Here is a 16,415-nt window from a genome sequence, read left to right as displayed (position 1 = left end):
GGAACGTGGGGTTGGTCGGGGTGGCCATGTTCACCTCCATATTCACCAGCTTCAGTCGACTCTTGCTTTCAACGTCAGCAAAAATCATCAATGTTGCATGGACTTGGGGGGAACGGATCTTCCTTGTCCTCCTCATCCTGTTCATTGTCCTTTTCACTCGGCTGCCCTTCGTCGAACCTCTGGATCAGGAGGCGACATTGCCGAGTGGTATGCTTCGGGAGTATGGCGTTGCCCTCTTCATCCATCTTCGTGTGAATGGGACATGGCTAGTCCAGGATGTGGTTTCCGAACTGTTTCTTCTTGGGGGTGAACTGAGCCTTCCCCTTGCCCTTGAATTTGGCATTGGTAACGGCTGCGACCTCTGCCTGTGGAGTAGATGGAGCTTTCTGCTTCTGCTTCCGAGTGTTGTTCCCATCTCCATCGGCGACTGCTTTGTGCTTGCCGCTACGAATGCGGTCCTCTTCTTCGCCATTTGCATAGCGTGCCGCTATCTCCATCATCTTACTCATGGAGATGTCGCCTGTTCGACCGAACCTCAGGTACAGATCTCTGTACCGCACGCCTGCCTTGAAGGCGCAGACTGCTTGGTGCTCTGTGACGTTCTCCACCGTGTGGTAGAGGGTCGTCCAACGCTGAATGAAATCGCGCAGGGGCTCATTCTGCTTCTGGACACAGTGCTGGAGCTCCACGAGACCAGCAGGGTGTTTGCACATCCCTTCGAAGGTCCTAATGAAGACTCGGGCCAGATCTGCCCAGCTGTAGATGCTTGAGGAAGCCAACTGGTTCAGCCACGCTCGTGCCGAGCCGTCGAGCATCAGAGGGAGGTGTTTCATGGTGACGTGGTCGTCCCCTCCTTCGATCTGGACAACCACTCGGTAGTCGTCCAACCACGTTTCTGGCTTGGATTCTCCTGTAAACTTGCTGATTCCCGTCGCCAATCGGAAGATGAGAGGGATGTCAGCCGAACGGATGGCTCGACTGAAACACTCGGGACCAGAGACGATGGTCCTGCTTCCACTCGGACGGTCCGCGTCGTGGCCATCGTGGTGGGCCCGGCCCCTGTCGACCCTCCTCTGGGCGATATGCCCCCTCGCGTCGGGCCTTGGATCATAAGTGTCACCGACCGAACGCCGATCATCATGATGTCGGGGCCCGTAGGGCCCACCCCGCGGAGGGGTGCGTGAACGGCGACGATCTTCGGGATTCATGGAACGTCTGCCTCCCCTGTGTCGCTGATGAGAACCGGGGCTGTGAACTGACCGATGTGTGTTCACGCGAACAGAACTATTGTGGATCCTGTTGTGCGACTGGGAGACCGCCGAATTTTGCTGCTGCGTCGTGTGCAGCAGGGCACGGATCTGCTCGATCCCTCTGCCAGCCTCTGAATCAGTCGGCTGGAGGGAATCGGCTATCTTGGCGGCGGCAGCCAGGTTGAGGACAGGTGTGCGGAACACCTCCACGTTGCTCTGACGAGTGCGCCGACTGGCAGAACGGCGAGGCTGACGGCGAGCGCCGGAGGTTTCCCCGACCTCGTGCTCGTTCCGGCCGGTTTGGCGGAGACTTTCATGGGAGCTGGCCATGTGCACTTCGGCTGCAAGCCCGCGACCCACGTACTCGGAAGGAAACTCAGTCGGAACTGAGTCCGAACGCTGGGACGGCGGCGCTACTACAACCGACTCGAGGACCGCCACTTGTGAAGACGCGCTCTGGCGCGCCTGGGCGTGTTGCACCCAACGCTGGAGCCACGGACGGCGAGACCGCTTGTTGCGGCACGCGAAAGGGGCGAAGGTCGACACCGGGGCCGACTGCTAGAGAAGAAGGACGCCGCGGGCACCGGCACGGAAGTGTGTAGCCCCGCGACTGGGGAGCGCCTCGACGTCGAGAGGAGCATCCCGAAGCCATGCCGAATCGTCGACGATGAAGGAGAGAGCGCCGAAGAGGATCTCGCGAGCCATGCTCAAATCTCCACCGGACGACATGACGAAAAGATGTAGTCGCAAAACTCGCCGAAAAGTCGCTTAGACGCCTGCCCCACGGTGGGCGCCAACTGTCCTGGGTATAAGTCTGAGAGTAGATGTGTAGGGTACGAAAGGATGGGCAGAGCCTTAGCTACGGCGAGGTTGTATGAGTTCAGGCCCCTCTACGGTGGAGGGAAAAGCCCTACGTCTCAGTGCTCTTGGAGCTTGATGTCGAGTGTAATATGGATTACAATGAATTGCTAACCCCTGCACCAGTGGGGAAGGGCGGCTTATATAGAGTGTGCTGCCCTTCACAACGGTTCGGTGCACAGGGGTGGAGTAGTGGCGAATAAATGCCTACGTTATAGGTAACGTATGTCTTAAATGCTAATAAAGGTACATGGAAACGTATGACCGTTGCCCTCCAAGGGGGTTACGATGTACAGAGTGAAATCCAGTCGGTAAGTTTGATACGCTCCGAATGCTCATCTCCGACCGGATGATGGAGGAATCGTCACCGACTGGATGATGGGAAGTCCTTAATTCAGTCGGAACTGACTAAGGGCCTTATCCTTTATGAAGGGTAGTTCTTGGATAGGACCCATAGGGCAGGCCTATGACCCTATCCTAGGACTATAACCCCATGAACCACCCTAATGCACTATACATACACATGTATACATATATTTCCATATCATATACTAGGCAAGCGTAAGTTTCATAGATAAAATGACTCCGTGTGTGTGTGTGTGTATATATATATATATGTATATATATATATATATATAGAAGCGTATGAATGGCAGATCAACAGTGCAAATACATTAATTCCTCCATGAACAACTTAAGAAAACAATATACCTTTTCAACCTTATTGACATCGAGGAACAACTTTTGCAACATTCAAAGGTTAGAATTCCCGCAAATTTCATTATATCAATTTTTTTTACTGTGCGACATGAGAAGACATCAACACTATGTATCTATATTATCCAATAACTATAAAGTATGATTATGAGTTTTCATAACATGTCATCTTGGGGCTTAGAAGGGGACTATTGATAATTCTCCATGGGATCATTCTTTGCAAAAGATGGCTCCTTTACAGAAGAAGATCATCGCGCTTCGATGACATCAAATGGCGTGCTCGGGGACGAGGTCGGGAAGAGGGATTCGCTGGGCACAAGCTCTGGAGGAGGTGCCACAGAGAAAGTGGCACCAGTGTCAGGGTCGAGATCAGTGCCAGGACAAAGGTGGCTGCATCGGGATGAAGGTAGATTTCAGTGGAGGGGTTGAGATGGAGGTACGGAGGGAGGATAGAGCTCCAGGGAGGGGTTGTGATGGAGTTGGAGGCAAAGGAGGGAGAGACAACTAGAAGGTGGTGATAACAATTGTGATGACATTGATTTAGGAAAGTGTGAAATGGGCTGACAAAATTTGGTAAGCCGAGAGTAGGGGCTTGCCGACTATGGTTTTTTGGCCACTTGGCAAAGAGCTTCGTTGAGTGAAAAATATTGGCACTCAACATCGAAGAGACTTTCAACCTCTAGCTATGAGAGCAATGATACATTGACCTAAAATAAAAGAAAAAGGCCCACAACTGACGTATTACAACATGTGCTCCATATTGCCCACCGAGAAGTGATCAACGACATTTTTTTTGCTCCTCACCCTATGGGTTGACCCATGTTCCATATTCGATCTCCTAGACCTTGCCTTGCGGTGGTTCTCCTTCAAATCTGATAGCACACACCACCACTCAACAATTCTACATGCGAGACAGTATGTGCTTCAAAGGGACATTGCATCTTGGGTGCAACACACCGATGCTCACTGTATGCTACCATATCAAGCGCTTCAGTGGGAGGGGATGATGCTACCCAAATGCGTAGGTGCTGCTGATTGGTGCAACCATAGCTAGCCACCATGTTTGTATTGCCTTCGCAACAACCAATTCATTGCAAGATTTACATCGCCATCCTTGCAGAACCAGCAAGATGCACAGCGTGACAACAACAACCATGTGTTATAATGAGTGATTGCAATGTCGTTTGTTGTCATGTGTACCAACATGATTGCAACACGATTGTTGCGGCGGCCGAAATTGCAATGTCGTCGATTTTGCAAACCACACCGGCAAACGGCATCGATCAGAACCATCATCGATGTAATGGCAGCTCAATTGTAACACGATCAAAGTTGCGTCCGGACCACAACCGCGTCATCACGCCAATCGAACGGCTCGTGACCGGGCCGCTCATTTTTATACCACATACAAAAATAAAAGGCCAAACGACATGGTGTGTTCAAAATGACAAGAGCCCGGCCACACCGCCAGGTCACTAATCCGAACATTGTCGCTCCCTGACCAAACATCGCCGAGCACGCGGATCACCGAAACCATCCCGAAAGACATTTTTGCCACACGAATGAAACCGCCTCGGTCCACGTTTCCCCAGCGCCCGCGCCCGTATATAAATTGCCGCCCCACACCCTCCGCACCCGTACGTCGTCCCCAGCCGTTCGAGTTCAACCACCCAAATCCCGCAGCGCAAGTCGAGGAACCGACCGAGGAAGGCGAGATGGCGCGCACGAAGCAGACCGCCCGCAAGTCCACCGGCGGCAAGGCGCCCCGCAAGCAGCTCGCCACCACCATCGTGCGTCTCGCGCGCCGCCCCCCTTCCCTCCTTCCTCCCCCGTAATTCCGATCTGTTCCTGCTTCGCTGATGATCGGCGGTTCCGATTGACGATCGATCGTTTCCTTCTCAGGCGGCGAGGAAGTCGGCACCCACCACCGGCGGCGTGAAGAAGCCGCACCGGTACAGGCCGGGAACGGTGGCCCTGAGGGAGATCCGCAAGTACCAGAAGAGCACGGATCTGCTCATCCGCAAGCTCCCGTTCCAGCGCCTCGTGAGGGAGATCGCGCAGGACTTCAAGACGGACCTGCGGTTCCAGAGCCACGCCGTGCTGGCCCTCCAGGAGGCCGCCGAGGCGTACCTCGTCGGGCTCTTCGAGGACACCAACCTCTGCGCCATCCACGCCAAGCGCGTCACCATCATGCCCAAGGACATCCAGCTCGCCCGCCGCATCCGTGGCGAACGCGCATAAAACCCTAGATGGCCGATCATCGTGCCGTCCTCGTAAGCTAGTTATTAGTTGATTTGCTTCTGATTTTCAGCCATGTTACTCGCTCGTGATAGGTAACTTTTATCTCGTCCTCAATATCTCTCCGGTTATCATACAATATATATATATATACTAGTTGCAACAAAGACGTATCTGCTGCTTATTATTTTGGTTTGCCCTAATAAATGTGAAACGAATGCTGTATTGGAAATTATCGATATGAATTCATAGTAATTGTGAAACCGTTGCCCTCTGCTCTTTGATCCTCTTGCCATTTCCAATACCATGATTTGCGATCTGTGATTCTCTTGGCTTGGTTGGATGTTGCCGTGGTGCCGTGAGGATTAGAAAAAATAGTTCAACTGCGTTGTAGTTGGATTTGTTTAATTTGTATTGGCTACTATCACATTGGGCGACTTTGGGGGTCGTCGCATTACGACCCCATTTGGTGGCCGACCATGGGTTGCTGGAACATGTAGCCCTGCAACATTGATCAGGCCAAAGTTAAGATTGCAACAGTTTCAGCTTAGACTGTTCTTACCATGAAGGGAATTGTTATGTTCAAAAAAGAAGGGAATTGCTTTGGCCTTGTAAAATAAAATTGGAAGAACACAACGTTTGCTTGATTGCTGTTCATATTTAAAGTTCATCTGAATACCAGTTGTGACTTATTATTATTTTGTTACGACTTGCTCCTTCCGTATCTAGATATCAGTCGTTTCTGTCGGCTATTTTAGCCTATTAAAATATATTTTGGTCTAGTGGTAGTATTAGAGATAGTTGAGCACACTATAATTCACTGATTTTAGAGTTTGGGACATAAACAATTAATAATTACACATATTGTCATTTGCAATAGACGCAAGGCTGTAAAATAAATTTATACTTTTGGAGGGGGTGCCTGATCCTCCCCTGGTAAATATAATTCATCTCTCATCACAATATATACCAACAATTCAAATTTTTTGAGTAGATGGATAAATGGACTAATCTTGTATTGAGTAGATTTCAACTTTACCTTTTATAAACGAGCACCTTGATCATATCTATTTACATTGGTTGCATGAGCCTCTATTAATGGCTTGCATATTCCCTTGATTAACACGGGCTGCGTGAGCCCCTAGCTTTGCATATTCGATCAATCGTAACAAAAATAAATAGAGGAGCTTCATATGCTGAAAATTCCAGCTGAAAATGTAAGATTCGTAGTTAGAGTTGACATATCAAGTTACCTTGATCAACAATTCATAGAGATTGTTCTTGAGTCAGAATGGAGGTTGTCAGGTATTCATATGGTCCTTGCTCATTGTTAGTGCTTATTCGCAGCCACTCTCAATGCTACAGATAGAAGGGGGCAAGGGAATATGTGAAGGATTATAGTCTGTCCGGATGCAATGTATTGACATATCCGATAAAAAGTCTTGAGATTTAAGATGACGAGTGCAGCCTCTGGTGATTGACAGCTATTTTCTTTCTTGTACTTGAGCGGCTGTGCATGTGGTGTCTATGTTTGTAACTGTCGTATGGATATCCGCATCACATTTACGACATCGATCAATGACAGCAATGTACATCACATTTACGATGGTCTATGGAGATTAAGAACTACGTGTATACAGATCAGGTCCAATTGTTGTAGTAAATTTATACAAGTTACTGGACATATTTGATGAGTAGATGGGCTTTTTTGGTACTAATCTTCTAGCAATGAAACCGTACAAATATTAAGGTGAAGTACTTAACATTAGGCAACCATGAATTAATTCAACTGAACATATATACTGGTTTCTTCCATTATTACAAAAAGAATGCATGTGCTTAAAGCTATTTTGGTATTGTTATTATCTTAGTGCTTATAGCAGAGGGGTGGTTTAAAAAATTCTTGTTCATGCTTTGCATTATGAATTTTGGGAGATTTCTTGGATGATACTAAATATGGTATATGTATATAGGCAAATCACTGAAGGTACCTATGAATATGTAGAATTGAAAGAGAAGCTAAAGGTATATAGAAGGTTATTAACTGATGAGCTAATTTGTCGATAGATTGTCAAACGAATATACTTGAAAACTCTATGTACACTATTGCCCCACAAATAACTGAGTACATAAGCTTACTTTATTTATATGCCTTAGACTCACATCTTCTTGCCTTCAACCTAGTTGGAAATATATGCAAGGATGAACGAATTTGGTTGTTAATGCAATAAAAGAAAAATAAAGAAATACCACATTTAACTAAATGGGAGCTAAGTGGGAGTGGCATCTCAAATGTTTTAACGTTTGTGTATACCATTTTTTCCTCGAAGCAGCATATGCTCGCCAAAGCCGAATTGGATTTCTGCCAGCTAAACACACTATTTGTAGGAAGACGAGACATGTTGATCACTGTAGAAAAAAAAACCTTACCCCTTCTCACTCAATTCTGGAGTGAAATATATAGCAGCCAGTCCACTATATAAAGGAAATCATGTGTATGTAAGGCAAAGCAAATCAGCATGAAAATTCTTAATTTGAAGAAGTTGTTCTCTTTTGTGGGGAATCTGAAGAAGTTGTTGTCTTGCTTTCAATAGAATTACCAGAATAAGAAAACATCTTTAGTTGGTCAAAGGATATATAAACATGAATTAATTGGCTAATGAAAGGGAGTGTAGGACTGAGGCTCAGTTATTAGTTATTGAAGTGTGTGATGAAAGCGCTTCTATTGTATTCGTGTGTGTATGCGGGTGTATGTGTGTGCGTGCATTCATAGAGCTAACTGTATGTATGTGTATATAAATATCTATTATTGTACTGTGTTAAAAAAAGACGTGTGCATCTTGCTCGTTTTTTAACCTGTCATGGAATAATAACCAAAACTAAAGATAAGTTGATAAAAAAACTAAAATAAGCAAAAACATGCTCAATTAACAGGATTATCATAACCCACCACAATGCCAACATAAACTGCGTGTTGGTTGAGAATCCTTTACTACGTAAACTAAAAGCATGATACTCCCTCTGTAAAAAAAGAGTGTGTGTACTTATTATGGATCAGAGGGAGTACTTTTTAGTGGCATTGCATCCACCATGTATTTGGCAAAGTGAGGGTGCATCTACAACTTTAAAATGAGGATCACTGTCTCTTCATCTAAAAGCGAAGTAACTTTATCTAGCAACTTAAATGCCTCTAGTCCCGTACTAACAACAGAGCGAGGGAAATTGACAAGAGAGAGGAGGTTGGTTGGAACGCAAACCCTTCAAGTTATCGTTGGGTTAATGAACATGTAAAACAACGTGGAATGCAAGATTTGGAGTTCTTTTGTATCTTCTTCGTTCGAGTGTGAGAACGGGAGACCGCAGGATGACAATGTTTACAATTAGGGCCAGCCCGAGAAGGTCTCACTATACTCATTGGCTCAATGGACAAGCACAGACTGCTATCATCTACCTCATCATCATCCTTTCCTACATTTAGTGGTTCACACTTCACAGTCAGAGAAATCCTGCAAGGAGTGTCTTCTAACTACAGTTTTTTTTCCGAATGATATATGTAGCTACTAATACCTTTTTGCACAAGGTGTGAGCTGGTGTCATTTCCATAGGTGGTGATCTAGAAGGTTGGGAAGATCCAATTTTATCTCTCACGATATTTACATATTCCCTTAACCAGTGGGGCATAATCCCATTTTGGAACTAAAATTTGTGTTGAGCGGCAATTGGATTATTTGCAAAACACCGCGTTAATATAAAGAAATACACAACTGCCCCTCGTTCCCCCAAACCCTTTTACAAATTCTAGGACCGGAAGAGTGCCCATCTATGGTGTCTCATCCTCCTCTGACGGGATGCAGCATAGCCAGACCCAGGTTGTTCATCGTGAAATACCTTCTAGAAAATGGATTGCCAGCGACCCTTGACAAACTCCTTTTCCGATAAACACTTGGCAGAAATCTTACCCTACGTGCAATTCCCAACTGAAGGGGTATGCGCGGCCACAACATACGTGTCATGCTACCTCTTCATTGTTGACTGTTGCTTCATCCATTACCTTTGTAAGCTCTAGGACCACCCGTATTTCGCTTCATCAATAAAAGCTACTCCCGGTCTCGGCCTAGGACAGGAAAACACTGCAATGTTTACTAAGTCGGGAGTAAGCATTGCACCCTCATGTCATGCCGTTCCCAAGTTTAGCAGCCAGAACCACCATGTTTAGTCCCGACTCAGCACTCTTCTTCCTGTCCACCACTACTGACTACTAGGTTGTACATGAATTTTGCAATGGTGCATCCTCTTGAAAAGGCACCGGACACTGGATATAGATGTTCGTTTCTTCTTCTTCTCTTGAAACAAGGGCTCAAGCGTTCCCACTTTTCATTTATTAAAAAAATAATATAAAAGCATCCGAGAGGCACAAGAAACAACAAAAAACGGTGTACTCTTGCAAACGTTACATGATCCATGTGTTCCGCACCAGTGATAAGCCATTTACTGGCCTCAGTTTTGATCTAATTAGCAAATATGACAAGGGGCAATCTAATAGGATAGATGGACAGACATCTACTTATTATGTTCTTGCTGCTTGGGCGCTTTGGGCGCTTTGTATCGGCTCTTTCTTTTTCATTTCATTAAAACTCTGATGTACTTGTTTCGGATTTGGTTTATTTTTATTTAATAAAGGGTTGTATGCATCTTTCGATGCAGAGGCCGGGGCGATGCCTCTTTTCCAAAAAAATGACAAGGGGCATGGAGGAATGGTGGCGGAACACTCCGTTTGTCTCTTTTTATGTATCCCTCCATACAAGAGCACGAGCAAAGATACCATAGCTTTACTCGGGCCACCTATGTGGTGATTCACTTCAAGTCACCATTCGGAAATGGTGTTGAAAATTTCCTAATTATTGGTGTGCATGTTAATTAGGCCTAATGGGTGGTCCAAATGTAGATTAAGAGGCGACAATTGAATGAGGTCTGAGCGGCAATCACTGACTCCCGATAACAAAGTTTAGAAACTGTCACTATTTGGCCACCCGTACGTTGGAAATCGGTCAGTAGTCCACACTCATCCTGAAAGATGAGCCAAACAAAGATTTTCCACTTTGGTTGTTCCCAGTTGCTCTAAATCACCGGTTTTAACACACATGAAGTGATGCGCCTATACTGCACATAGTAGGCCAACGAGGTGGAGTAGTTACCATTATAAGAGACCTTCCAAGATATGGTTTCGACCCAATAATCATTGAGATTCACCAACTGGGGTATTGTTCAAAGAAAGTGAAGTTGTTGCAACTTGGACACATTGATACTAGTGGTAGTGCTCATGTTAATAATGCATGCATCATGCATAACCCGCTTTATTGACATTATCATGGATGTCCTTGGCGATTGCCAAAATATTCCGGGCAATGTCCTTTGTCAAGCGCCCTTGGAGCCACAAAGCTCCTATTATATTTCATTTGACCGTCCCAACATCAACCATCGTCATATCATAGAAAAGATCTATGTTAGCATCGGATTGACTTGTCTCACACATGATCTTGTCGGGTCTTCCCACTCGTGCACTAACCACCTACATTGGAATGTTATCACAAAATTTTCAATATCATGAATCCCAAGCCGCGAAGTTTTCTTCGATCGACATAGGATCTTCCAATTAATCTTGCGGGAGGGGCAGGAGGGGCAGTCGCCCCGGCCCCCCAAGAAACGGAGGGCCCCTCCTGGCCCAAGTAATGCACACGCAAGTTACGTTTCCTCCATTCTGTGCGGTCCGTGCAGCTGTGCGAGAAGTCGACGCCTCGTTTCCATCAAGCGACAACGATGTAAGAGGCCGAGAATAGTCGAGTGTCGTTTCACCTATTTGCATGCAGTGGCCGCCGGGAACAGCTGACCTATTTGCATGCAGTGGCCGCCGGGAACAGCTGATTAGCAGCGGTTGTGGCATCAGCGAGAGACTCAGACGACACATCGCTTTGACCACGGATGGACAAACCCCAATGCCAATTCCAGGTACTATTCTATCTAGATCCCATAGAAACTACTAAATCTAGTGATGTCCAGCAACTTGAAGGGCTCCAGATTTGTAAACCTATCGGCAAGGTTTGCCAATTCAAAGTGCTTTCTAGGATTAACCCATACAATTTAGAGCTGAAATTTTAAGTCCAGTCATTAAACAGATTGATTTACAAAGCCCACCATCCATTCACCGCTAAGCCAAGAGAAAAGGCCCATACATCTCTCTATTAAAAAATCATGGTTAAGGAAAGCTAAAAGGCACAACCGTAAAATATCTAATCCTCTCAACCGTCTCTTCCTTTACCAGAAAAAACAATGACCTTAACCGTATTCTCAATCTCTCACGTCTCTCTCTCCAACTCTAATGTCTCTCTTCATCTCCTCATAGAAAACAGATCCATATCTCTACTATTAAAGGGGATCTGCCGTCGTCGTGATGGTTCGACCAGGCTCGATCCCCCTTCTATCGTTAGAGAGAAGAGAAGTCCACCCATGTCCACCCAAACCGTCAAAAGGCAAAAAAAAGACGCGACCCACGAACGCACCTGCCTCCCCCCACGCTCTCACGATCCCCTCCTCTTGGCCTCCGTGGTCTCCCCCAACCCCGGCCTCCACTCCACCGCCGGCGCCGCCTCCCCTCCTTTCCCTGCTCGTAGATCCTCTCAAGCAGCGAAGCCCATGGTTAGATCCTCCATCTCTCCTCCCGACGGGAACCCTAGCCGCCGGCCATGCTGACCGACCGACTGACGGCGGTGGCGCCGATCCGATCAGGGCATGATGCAGGATGATGGCAGAAGGGATCCGAGAGGTGGGGGACGGCCGCAGCGGCGCCGGCCACGCCCACGCCGGTGGCAATGCCGACGGCGCCCGCCCAGTCACCTCCCGAGCCGGCCATGCCCGCGCCCACCGCCACCCCCGTCGCGCCCGCTAAGCCGCCACCCGCAGTCGCGCCGGTCAAGCCGCCTCCGGTTGTCGCGCCCGTGTCCGCGCCGCCGCCCGTCGTGACGCCTCCTCCCGTGTCACCACCGCCCGTGAAGGCGCCTCCTCCCGTGACGCCACCACCGGTCACCGCGCCTCCGCCCGCGACGACTCCCCCGCCGGCGGCCGCACCGGCCGAGGCGCCCGCACCGGCCGAGGCGCCCGCGGTGCTCCCTCCCATGGCGACGGCCCCGCCGGTGGCCGAGGCACCCGCCGTGCTGCCTCCGGCCAAGGCTCCGTCCAAGAGCAAGAACAAGCACAAGAGAAAGAGGAGCGGCAAGAAGAAGTCGTCCGCCCCCGCGCCGGAGCCGCTCAGCCCACCGGCCCCCATCGCGCCCGAGCCCACCACCGTGGAGGACGTCTCCGGCCCCGCACCATCCGCCAACGATCTGGTAATCCATCACTCTCTTATTTTTTGTTAGAGAAGAGCGGCAGCAACTAATGGTGATCAGAGTTGAACGTTTCTGAATTTGTTCTTGGTGCAGAGCGGGAGCGGCCGGCAGTACGGCGCTGGGGGATCGTCGTGCAGACCGCCGCCATGGCCGCGCTGCTGCTGTCGCTAGCGTGGTGAACGTGAAACACAGCAGAGAGATACATCCATACATCTTATTCATGTATCGAGTCCATGATTTAACCATTACGCTTTGCTTGTTATTATGATAGAGATCCATCATTTGTTCGAGGCTTGTAATAAACAGTTTTTTGACATATTTTGGCATCCAGCCGGGTCGGGATCCATCGTTGCGGCGTAGTGGAGACCCTCAGTTGTGTGAGATCTGATTTTATTCAGAATTTGTGTGGAGCTTGAAGCACATGAACAAGAAATTGGAGATGATTCTTTATCCATGGGATCTTCAAAAAGCAGAAAACAACACAGGAAAGTATTCACTATAAATTGTACCATATTCAGATATTTTGTTTGCTTCCGTGGCTGCGGATATGGGCTTCCTGGGATATTTTCTTGCCTGAAGGTACTGATCCTTGTTTTCTCTTTATTTATTATTTCAACAAAGTAACCTCAGATTTCGCTTACCCTCAGTCTCCCATGTCATTTACCATGGTGACATATCTATCTGGTATATTACTGTTCATTATTGTTCTGTCCATGTACAAAAAACTATAGTACCTGTACTCTGTTTGGCTGATGCACTTGCAATGAACATCCTTTCCTTTCTGAAAAAAAGAACACAAAATAATCTGTTTATGTTTCTAATATCCTCCTTCCAAACAATTTTTAGGGAGCTTCAACAGTGCATTTTCAGGATCCCAGTGCTGAAATAATAAGGTGAAGAACAAACCCCAATGTGCTCGCAAATCTCGAGCAAGCTCGAGACAAACAGAGTCATCAACAGGGAAGCCCTCTTACACCATCCTGGCAACAATTGCCTCAAGACATTCATTTCTATGCTGGGGATTGGGAGGAGCTTCACACGGTCCTGTCGGTGATACTGGAGGATGAGGTGGACGCATTTTCGGGAGTGGGACTAGGGTTCTGTGAAGACGATCTTTTGGATGGTTACAGCAGCCAGGATGGGAATAATATCTGCCAATCGAGACGATCAACAAAACTATCAGGCACTGGCAGCCGTGCATGGGAGAGGGGAAACGAGGCATATTCAGGAGATGAGGGTGGATATGACATAGTGTTATTGAATGAGATCCCTTACTCTGCAAGCTCTCTTCAAAACCTTCATTCGCTCATCAAAAAGGTTAGTTACTAAAATTGTAATGCTATTCTCCAGTGTCATTTTGTCAGAGAAGACTCTCTCTTGCCATGAGATGCCCAATAAAGGCAGTGAGTACTTTCCTGGGGCGCATTATGCGGATTCGCCATCTACATCGAAACTGAACCTGCTTAACCTTGAGCTTCATTTCAGTTTGTTCCTGCCCGTGCAGTGCCTGCGGCCACCATATGGAGTGATGTATCTCGCGGCGAAAAAGAGCTACATTGGCTCCAGCAGTTCGGCGCGGTAGCTCAGAGCATTGATCGATGAGGAGGGCGCCTACGGTGTGCACCTCGTCGCCGAGCCCCCGAGAGGGAGATCTGGAAGTTCTTCTCCAAATAAATGCAGCTCATCACGGCTCGCAAAAAACTGACCAAGGCTGCTAGAGCCATCAGTTCTGTATATATAACTTAAACGGATAACCCAGCCAGTGTCTGACATTGTTTGCCATTTTCTGAATGTAGTGCTGATCATGTCAAACTAGAGACAAACTTTGACATTAGGATGTCCTCTGCTAAGTGTCGAGGTTCAACTATGCAAAACCAACTTGGTGAGCTTTTGAGTGCGGTTTTATTAGGATGTCCTAGGCGGGCCGCGTCGCCGAGGCGGGGGGCGCGAGGGGGCCGGCCGGCGCGGGCGCGACGGGCGGGCGAGTGGGGAGGGCGCGGCGAGGAAGGAGGCACGCTGATCCTCGGGGACGTCGGGCGCGCATCAGCGTTCTTCATCGCCACGCCGTGGAAGCTGCAGGCCAACGAGCTCGCCACCGTGCGCCTCTTCAAGGACAACACCCGCTCCGTCGTCTACATCACCAACCTCGCCGTCAGGTACGGCCGGGCCGATCCCCTCCCTCTCTCTCTCACCCGCCCCCTTCCCTGGGCGCCTCCATTGCTCTCGCCTTTGCCGGCGCCTGACGCGAAGAAGCTTGGGGTTTCTGTTTTGGCTCTTTGTGCAGGCAGGACGCCTTCACGCTGGACGTGCTCGAGGTGCCGATTTACTTTTCTGTTTAAATGATAATTTTGGTTCAATGAAAGGAAGATTTACTTCCCTTCCCCATTTCTCTCTCTAATCCCCATGCTCACATGTGGTATGTTCTTCTCTTGTAGATGTGCAGGAAGAAAAGGGCCATTGGATTGTACAGGAAGAGTGGGATGTTGTTCTTTGCTGCTCCTCCACATTGCCCCTGGTAAGCTGGTTGCTCTCCCTCCTTCTAGATTTGTATGTCGGTATGTGTCTGCTGCTAAAACAACAGTCACCACCAATTAGCCTTGTTTGTGTAGTTAATTGTTGCACTCAACGGACAATGAAATTGAAATTCTTGGTGTTGATGACAGTTAATCTTGTCAATAATAGATTCCAACTTAACTTCTCAAATAGAATTACCGAATGATTTGTCTAGAACACATCACATGACATGATTGATTGCTTCACTGTACATTGGAACGCAGGGCGATACTTTACAACGATGGCGAACAGAACCATTTATCATGATTACAGGAAGTGGAAGGTAATAGCGGTGCACAGTGCAGTTATGTGTTTGTAACCATGTTTATCGATGATCTGACAATTTTGTATTAAATATGTTATTTTAGATGGGTTCCACCTGCTTTGCCATCCAGTCGAAGTCCTGATCGTAAAAAAGGATCTACTTTTGCAGCTGGTAGAACCAGGGTAAGGTTTAGTCAGACCTTGTCACATGCTCTTTTTTACTTTGCCATCTTTTAGATGGTGTCTATTACACAATTAATTTGTGTTCCATTCTCCGGCGTGTTGAAGTGGAACGCACATTGACTGAGGCACAACATGATGAATTTGAGGACATTCTGTGTGCATTAACATTAGAGAGAAGTCAGATAAGGGCAGCTATGGGATTTGCATTGGATAATGTCGATGTTGCTGGAGAGGTAATACCAGCCTTACACATTTGACCTATCAGCTAATTTCTCTCTTCTTTTTGCCTTGAATTAAGTGTACTTGTGATTATGAATTTGTTATTGTTTTGATTGATTTGATCTCATGCGTGTTGTTAATAGCTCTTTCTTGTTATTATTTCGTTATGAGTAAATCTGATTGTGGTTGTGCCTTGCAAGCTTGATGAACTATCTGATTGAAACATATGCTTGATGAGACCTAATGTAAGGGAGTAGACAAGATAATACATACAGTGATACATTTTTACTGTCAGAAATGTCTGGTTGCATATATAATTGTACATGTTTTATTCTCTGCTTGATGTCATTTATTTGTTGTATATTGCTGTTCACTTCCAAGTATATTTTTTCCTTAATCTATATGCAATATGAGATCCTCATTTCTTTCTATGTAGTTCTTTCTATGTAGTTTCATTGCCCGCCCCTCATGATTGGATGGTTCAGGATTCAGTCTCTCGTCTGAGGGCTCAGGTGCTGACTGCATAAACCAGTTAGTAGGGTTGCTTAACTTTCTTCCACACTCATTCTCATCAGCCATCACGTGCTCCGTATAGTCGTATTGCAATCTATGTCAATCAGGAAAAGCGTGGGTTTATAATAGAATTAAAAACACTGCTTCCCCTCGCCGCTGGATGCGCACGGCGGCGGCGATGGAGGTGGCGGCGGAGGCGGGGGCGTACCAGGAGATGCTGTGGGTGGTGGAGGCATGC

At 47.4% G+C, this 16,415-nt stretch overlaps 1 protein-coding gene and 2 pseudogenes across 2 annotated transcripts; all 3 read left to right on the top strand.

Moving 5' to 3' along the window:
• The first annotated feature begins 3,096 nt into the window (after positions 1 to 3,096).
• Positions 3,097 to 5,326, top strand: LOC123404904 (annotated as a pseudogene). The gene is made up of 3 exons (XR_006611934.1): positions 3,097 to 3,261; positions 4,342 to 4,615; positions 4,728 to 5,326. The product of XR_006611934.1 is annotated as a histone H3.3-like (transcript).
• Positions 5,327 to 11,929: 6,603 nt separating this feature from the next.
• On the top strand, positions 11,930 to 12,616 carry LOC123402208 (lysine-rich arabinogalactan protein 19-like). Its single transcript, XM_045096099.1, has 2 exons — positions 11,930 to 12,445; positions 12,539 to 12,616. Exons 1-2 carry the CDS (start codon positions 11,930 to 11,932, stop codon positions 12,614 to 12,616), a joined length of 594 nt encoding a protein of 197 aa, XP_044952034.1.
• A 207-nt stretch (positions 12,617 to 12,823) lies between these two features.
• LOC123406224 lies at positions 12,824 to 14,295 on the top strand (annotated as a pseudogene).
• Positions 14,296 to 16,415: the final 2,120 nt, after the last annotated feature.

The sequence above is a fragment of the Hordeum vulgare genome, chromosome 6H (genome assembly GCF_904849725.1).
Source record: "Hordeum vulgare subsp. vulgare chromosome 6H, MorexV3_pseudomolecules_assembly, whole genome shotgun sequence".
Taxonomy (NCBI): Eukaryota; Viridiplantae; Streptophyta; class Magnoliopsida; order Poales; family Poaceae; genus Hordeum; species Hordeum vulgare.
The sequence above is the reverse complement of the archived record's forward strand: the minus strand, read 5'-3'. Positions and strand labels throughout refer to the sequence as shown.

Excerpts from the sequence above, each read along its gene's own strand:
- LOC123402208 (XM_045096099.1), top strand. The coding sequence starts at position 11,930 with ATGCCGACGGCGCCCGCCCAGTCACCTCCCGAGCCGGCCATGCCCGCG. Across the intron at positions 12,446-12,538 it reads CACCATCCGCCAACGATCTG|AGCGGGAGCGGCCGGCAGTA; the intron begins GTAATCCATCAC and ends TTCTTGGTGCAG.